We start from the raw sequence: 8,095 nt of genomic DNA, 5'->3' as shown, positions 1-8,095 counted from the left end.
AACATATGCCAATGATATTAAACCTGATTCTGAAGGTAAAGATGAATGAATTTTATTAACTGTTAAAATTGTTTTACGTGAAATCACAGATACAGCAACTATGTATCTTACCATTATTTAATCTGTGTATCTGCAACTTTCTGCAATAACTCATCCTCACTGCTTGAAAAATAAACTTCACTTTCAGCTCTCAACAACACAGCAAATCGCTAGCTAATCAAATTCATGCCCAATTGATTAGCATCCGGAGGTTCACAGGCGACAGCAGTTTGCAAGTATATAAAATTTATTTATTAACTACCCAATAACTCAAAAGGAAAGGCAATACAGTGAGATAAGTAATGGAGATTTTAAACACACAAAAGTTTGCAGATACTGGAAATCCAAAGCAACACACATAAAATGCTGGAGGAACTTAGCAGGTCAACAGTATCGATGGAAATGAAGAAACAGTCAACGTTTCATGCCAAGACCCTTCTCCAGGACTGGAAAGGAAAGGGGAAAACACCAGAATAAAAAGGTGGCGGAGGGGAAGGAGGATAGCTCAAAGGTGACAGGTGAAGTCAGGTGGGTAGAAAAGATGAAGGGCTGGAGAGGAAGGAATCTGATAGGAGAGGAGAGTAAACTATAGGAGAAAAGCAAGGAGGAGGGGATCATGGGATGTGCTAGGGAGGTAAGAAGTGGTAAGAGGCCAAAGTGGGTAATAGAAGAGGGGAGGGGGAAGGATTTTTTTTTCAGAAGGAGAAGTCAATATTCAATGCATCAGGTTGGAGGCTACCCAGAGTATAAGGTGTTGCTCCTCCACCCTGAGGGTGGCCTCATCTTAGTACAAGAGGACACCAAGGACCGACATCTCAGAACGGGAAAGGAGATTTTTTTGGGGAAACTTGTTGAAGTGCTGACAATCAGAAGGAGGCCCAGCAGATATGTTTCCTTTATCAGATCCTGATGGGTAATCTTAAGAGTCAAGTCATCTGCTTTTCAGGCAGGACATTCGAAGTCAAAGTAAATTTTATTATAAAAGTATGTATACATTAGCATACACTACCTTGAGATTCATTTTCTTGCAGGCATTTACAGGAAACTAAAGGAATACAATAGGTTTATGAAGAATTATACAGTACAGAAACAAGGTCTGACTTTCTCCCAAATGCCTTGGCCTATTCTTTTCAACAACACTAACTTTGACAGTGTATAACACCCAGTGTACATAGAGAATACTTAAAAATGCCAGCCAAGAAAAGATTTTTACCCCTGCTTTCTGGCTATGGGGGTGTTTCTATTTGCAAGTGCCCACAATGCACATGTCTGAAGCTGTATTTCCAACATTGCAATGGATGGTTCTTCACCAGCTCATGCCCCTAGCTTGTGAAAATTGCTCCATATATGGAAGTTCTTTAGAAATCTGATCCAACAGACTGAAAACCTAGTGTGGGGAGGGGAGTGGGGTACTTACAGAAAGGCAATCCCTGCATCAGGTTACTGCTAGGGACGGAAGGGACAGTGGAATAACAGCAATCAAGGCTTGTTGTCATGGCGATGAATAGAACATGGTGTTTGAATGTCAGTGGCAGAGTGACGCAGAGAAGGAGGGAGTCAACCTGATCTGGAGTGATATGGTAGGCAGTAAAAAAGAGTGTTTGGATTTTACGCAGAGAAGACATTCCGCCTCCCAGTGTTCTACAAGGGTAGAATCCAAGCGGGCATTCTGACTGGACAAGGGGACCGTGCAATTTGACCTGGAAGTGCAAGTTTAAGGTCAATATCAGTCTCTTTTACTTAGCACCAGTGCGCAGTGATTCATGAGCAATTTAAATACCTCATACTCCAAAGAGTACAAGCACAATGAAGCAAGTTTTGTCCTTCATAAGCACAATCTCCCTGTGGGAAAGGAGAGAACCAACCATCCTTGCGTTTAGATTCATGTCTATCATACTGGGGCAGCACGGTAGCATAGTGGCTAGCATAACCCCTTACAGTGCCAGCGACCCGGGTTTAATTCCCGACGCTCTCTGTAAGGAGTTTGTACATTCTCCCTGTGACCGCATGGGTTTCCTCCAGATGCTCTGGTTTCCTCCCACGTTCCAAGGAAGTATGGGTTAGTAAGTAATTAGTCCCATGGGGGTAAATGGGTGGTGCGGACTCATTGGGCCAAATGGCCTGTTGCCGTTCTGTATCTCTAGATAAAAGTGAATAGGCATGGCACATTGATGCTTGATTCACTTTGCACTAACTGGGATTCCATCTGTTTCCACCAAGCAATCTTTCCCCGTTAGTAAGTGACTCCACCAATCAGTAACATTCAAATTCACAATGCTTCCAAAGTAGTTTTCATTTCTATTGCAATACCCAGTAAAATACCTAAATAAAGCCATTAAATACAAAAACGCCTCAGAAGCACGGTCATTCTCATTACACAGCGGTCACATGTCTGGTTTTCCGTGGGTACCAGGGAAATTTCGTAGGTTCATTTTGTGTTTTCTTCTGGACTTCACGATAATCGGCTGGAATCGTAGGGGTCTGTATAACGATAAGGGAGAAGACACAGTCATTAAGGCTTTTGAGGCAATTTATATTAAAGAATGTCTAACCAATATTACAAGGAGTTTCGAGGAAGTTACAAGGAAAATGGATGAAGGCAAGGCAGTGGATATTGCGCACTTGGACCTTAGCAAGGTATTTGACAAGGTCTCACATGGGAGGCTGGTCAAGAAGGTTCAGTCGCTCAGCATTCAGGATGGGGTAGTAAACTGGATGAGACGTTGACTTTGTGGGATAAGCCAGAGGATAGTAGTAGATGGTTTCTTCTCTGACTGGTGGTGTGCTGTAGGGATCGGTGATGAAGTCCTTTGTTGTTTGTCATCTATATCAATGATCTGGTTGATAATGTGGTAAACTGGATCAGCACACTTGTGGATGATACCAATTTTGGGAATGTAGCGTACATTGAGGAAGGCTATCATGGATCTACATCAGCTGGAATAATGGACTGAATAATGGCAGATAAAATTTAATGTAAATAAGTGCAAGGTTTTGCATTTCAGTAGGACCAGCCAGGTAGGTCTTACACAGTGAATGCTAGGGCACTGAGGTGTGTGGTAGAACAGAGGGATCTGGGAATAAAGGTCCATTGGTGTCACAGGGAGAAAGGGTTATGAAAAGCTTTTGGCACATTGGCCTTCATAAATCAATGTATTGAGTACAGGAGATGGAATGTTATGTTGAAGTTGCTAAAGACAATGGTGAGGCCTAATTTGAAGGATTGTGTGCTATTCTGGTCACCTACGTACAAGAAAGATGTAAACAAGGTTGAAAGAGTGCAGAGAAAATTTACAAGGATGTTGCTGGGTCTGGAGGACCTGCGTTAAAAAGAAAGATTGAATAGGTTGGGACTGTATTCTTTAGAACGCAGAAGACTGAGAGGAGATTTGATGGAGGTACATAAAATTATAAGGGGTATAGATGGGTAAATGAAAACAGGCTTTTTCCACTGAGGTTGGGTGGGACTACAACCAGAGGTCCTAGGTTAAGAGTGAAAGGTGAGAAATTTAAGGGGAATATGAGGGATAACGTCTTCATTCAGAGGATCGTGACAGTGTGGAATGAGCTGCCAGCAGAAGTGATGCATGCGAGCTCGATTTCAATATTTAAGAGAAGTTTAGATAGGTACATAGATAGTAGGGGTATGGACGGCTTTGGTCAGTGCAGATGGATGGGAGTGGGCAGCTTAAATGATTTCGTCATGGACTAGATGGGACAAAGGGTCTGTTTCTGTGCTGTATTTCTCTATGACTCTATAATGCAGGAGAAATTTCTCAAGTATGCACTGACTTGTTTTAGAAAGGATTAACAGAACATTATTAGATTGGTTCTTGGAAAATGAATGTTATGTAGATTTGTGCATGTATGCTGAGAGTTTTCACTGTTTTCTATTTTTATTTCTCAGACTTCCAGCACCTACAGACTCTGATTTTCTTTTACTGATAATCACCGCTGGAGATGGCTGAATTCACAACTCTCTGCAGCCTCCTGCAGCCCTGTGCACTGCAGGCTCTGTTCCAGGCTGTGACGCAACCAGTTAGAATGATCCCTAGCGGCAGAATGGGTGAGCAGTTTCAAATTCTTAGGTGTCAACAATGGGGGATCTGTCCATATTGATGCAATCATGAAGAAGGAACGCAGCCAGCCAGCGGTCTAGTGGACTTTGAGACGGTTGATCCCAGGTTGGAACCTGGCCAGCTCCTTGCATGCTTCCCATCTGTGCTGGGTTGAGATTCAAGCTAGCAACATGACCTCTTAAAAGACCAGACAAAACGCTAAATAAATGGCAAGGTTACCACCCGATGCACCACAAGGCACCCAATAGAACATCAACAACAATGAAGAAGGAACACCAGCAGCTTAACCTTGTTAGGAACGGGAGGGGATTTAGTAAAGTATGCCACCAACAAGGTTACATCAACAAAATCAAGAATATCACTGGTAAAAAGCTCCGCTGTTCTTCAAGTGGATGTTTGAAAGCAAAGGACGGCACCATTATTATGAAAAAAGATGAGATTATGAACACGCAAACACGAGGAATTCTGCAGATGCTGGAAATTCAAGCAACACAGATCAAAGTTGTTGGTGAACGCAGCAGGCCAGGCAGCATCTCTAGGAAGAGGTACAGTCGACGTTTCAGGCCGAGACTCTCTGACGAAGGGTCTCGGCCTGAAACTTCGACTGTACCTCTTCCTAGAGATGCTGCCTGGCCTGCTGCGTTCACCAGCAACTTTGATGTGTGTTGCAAGATTATGAACAGATGGACTGAGTATATTCAGGAACTGTTTGAAGGCGATCGAGGTGAAAAACCAGAAATTAAACAAAACATTGAAGGTCCAAGTACTTTAAAATCTTAAGTTTGTAATGTAATAAATAAGATGAAGAAAGGAAAGGCAGCAGGTCCTGATGAATTAGTAATAGAACAAATTATCGCCCTTGAAGATTATGGAATTAAAAAACTTACTGATTTAATCAATGACATTTATGAGACTGGAATAATGCCAGAAGAGATGAAAAATCAGTATTTATCACTCTTCCTAAGAAACCTGGAGCAATAGAATGTGAATTACATAGGACCATAAAGTTTAATGAGTCATATCACCAAGATACTTCGAAGAATTTTGATGACAAGAGCTAAAAGTAAGATACAAGCTGAAACAGGTAAAGAACAATGTGGTTTTGTGAAAGACAAAGGTATAAGAAATGCATATTGATGTTAAGGATACTATCAGAACGAGCTATTCAAGTGCAAACAGATTTGTTTGTTTGTTTCATTGACTACACAAAAGCATTTGATAAAGTGAAGCACAGTAAGTTATTTGAAATATTACAGGAAACTCTAGATCTAGATTCGAAAGACCTCCGCCTAATCAGAAATCTGTACTGGGAACAAACTGCTGCTGTAAGAATAGATGGAGAAGTGAGTCAGTTTACAAAAATCAAGAGAGGCGTTAGACAAGGGTGTGTTTTCTCCCCTGATTTGTTTACTGTGTACAGTGAAACAATATTACAAACAATAAGAGACATCTTGGGAATCAAAGTTGGCAGTGAAAGCATCAATAATTTCAGATATGTAGATGACACTGTGTTAATTGCAAGTATGGAGGAAGAACTATAAAACCTAATTGATATAGTTGTTGAAGAAAGTGCAAAAATAGGTCTATCTTTCAGTTGCAAAAAGACAGAATGTATGGTGATGTCCAAAAAGAAGGAGAATTCTATCTGCAGGCTGAGAATAAACAGGGAAGACATAAAACAAGTACAGAACTTTTGCTACTTAGGAAGCTGGGTGACATCAGATGGCAGGTGCGACATGGACATCAAAAGAAGAATAGGGATGGCAAAAGACACCTTTACGAGAATGAAGAGTATACTGACCAATACTGAACTAGGCATGACATCCCACCTTAAAGAAATGGAATGTTACATTTATCCAGTTATGTTATATGGCTCAGAATGTTGGACAATATCTAGTAACATGAGGAAATGAATTGAAGCAGCAGAGATGTGGTTTTTGAGGAGGATGCAAAGAATATCATGGACAAAACGAATATCTAACGAGGATGTCATGAACAGAGGAAACACAAGAAGAGAAATAATATATGAGATCATGAAAAGGCAATCTAACTTCATTGGACATGTGATTAGGAAAGAGCAGTTAGATTACATGGTAATTATGGGAAAGATTGAAGGGAAGAAAGCAAGAGGAAGACAAAGACAAATGATGATGGAGACAGAAGCCAGAGAACTAGAAATGAATACCAATGAATTGATCCACTTAACCCAAAACAGGAGTGTGTGGGCCATGGCAGTCAAAGCTCAAACTGGGCACGGCACCTGATGATGATGATGATGCCACCAAAGGCTCTTACAAATTTCTATAGGTGTATGCCGTTAATCGTTCTGGCTGGATGCATCACAGCCTGGTACGGAAACTCCAATGCATAGGACAGCCGAAGGTTGTAGACTTAGCCAACTTCATTATGGCCACAGCCCTCCAAACCATCAAAGTTTCAAGAAGACGGCATCCATTACTAAGGATAATGGCCATGTGGGACATGCCCTCTTCTCATTACTACCATAGAGGAGACTGGAGACTCACATGCAATGATTCAGTGATAGCTCCAAAATCAGATTTCTGAATGCCCCATAAACCCAAGAACATGATCTTGATTTTGCTTTATTATGTACTCTTTATTTATTGTGTAACTTATAGTTCCTTGATGTCTTTACGTTTACTGTACTGCTGCCACAAAACAACAAATTTCACATCATATAAGTCAGTGACAATAAACCCGATTCTGATGAGTTAGTTTCTCTATCAAGTACACATAGTTTTGAATCCCTTCACCAGGCCTACTCTTTATATTTTCATTCTCAGGGGAATAATCTCAACTTCTCCAATTTCCTGTCATCCTGATTTTCCTGCTGGTAAATCTTTGCTGCGCTTGTTCTCATATCCTTTCTGGAGGATGTGTCCAAATGTATTCACCATGCTACAGGCAAGGACTGACTACAAGTTTATGATAGTCTTTTGGTTTGTCTTCACTGCCCCTAATTACAAAGCCAATTTTTCATACACACTTTATTTGTTTGCCCAATGTCCAAAATTGTACATTTCACATTAGGTTGCCTTGAAGTCCATCACTTCATGTTAAATAACTTCCAAGTCTTCCCATTTCACCAGTTGTTCCCCTGAAGTCTGCTGCTGTTTTGATCACTGAATTTAGAACATGGTAGCATGCCTCAGTGATTATCATCCACTAGCTCTTATATCAACGATGATGAGCTGCTTTATGAAGTCGGTCATGAAGCATATCAACTCCTGACTGAAGACTAAATTGGATCTGCTCCAATTTGTCTATTATCATAACAGGTCAACAGTAGATGCCATTTCATTGGCTCTTCACTCAGCTCTGGAACATCTGGACAATGGAGATGCATACATTAGGATGCTCTTCACTGACTACAGCTCAGCATTCAACACTATCATTCCCTCATAAAGAATCAATGATCTCCAAGACCTAGACCTCAGTCCCTTCTTATCAATTGGATCCTCAATTTCCCAGTCAGTTTGGATTGGCAACAACATCTCCTCCATAATCACCATTAGCACAAGTGCACCACAAGGCTATGTGCTTAGCCCCCTGCTCTACTTGCTTTACACTTGTAACTGTGAGGCTAAGTACAGCTTCAAAGCCATATTTATGTTCGCTGATGACTCCCCTGTTGCAGGCCAAATCAAAGGTGGTGATGGATCAACATATTGGAGGGAGATTTGACAATCTGGCTAAGTAGTGCCACAACAACAACCTCTCACTGACCGTCTGCAAAAGCAAAGAGCTGATTATTGATTAGAGGAGGAAGAAACCGGGGGTCTATGAGCCAGTCCTCATTCAGGGATCGGAGGTGGAGAGGGAGGTGAAAAAAAACACTGGTCTCTCGTCAAAATCGCAAGAAATTGCAGAGTTGACAATGTGGTCAAGGCCATTACAAAGCTCTGCCCTCCCTCCATTAACTCAGTCTACATAAATGCCTCACAAAAACAGTTAAA

At 41.3% G+C, this 8,095-nt stretch overlaps 1 protein-coding gene across 2 annotated transcripts in view; it reads right to left on the bottom strand.

The window, feature by feature from the left end:
* Window positions 1–679: 679 nt before the first annotated feature.
* Window positions 680–8,095, bottom strand: part of LOC140199732 (immunoglobulin superfamily member 5-like) — a 76,621-nt gene continuing 69,205 nt past the window's right edge. For both annotated transcript variants that reach the window (XM_072262209.1, XM_072262210.1), the window contains exon 9: window positions 680–2,520. In XM_072262209.1, coding sequence (XP_072118310.1) covers window positions 2,413–2,520 — 108 coding nt within the window. In that variant the 3' untranslated portion in view covers window positions 680–2,412. The remainder of the gene's footprint in view (window positions 2,521–8,095) is intronic.

Source organism: Mobula birostris, chromosome 6, assembly GCF_030028105.1.
Source record: "Mobula birostris isolate sMobBir1 chromosome 6, sMobBir1.hap1, whole genome shotgun sequence".
NCBI classification, from domain to species: Eukaryota; Metazoa; Chordata; class Chondrichthyes; order Myliobatiformes; family Myliobatidae; genus Mobula; species Mobula birostris.
Note: the sequence above shows the minus strand (reverse complement) of the source record. Positions and strands in the feature narration are given on the sequence as shown.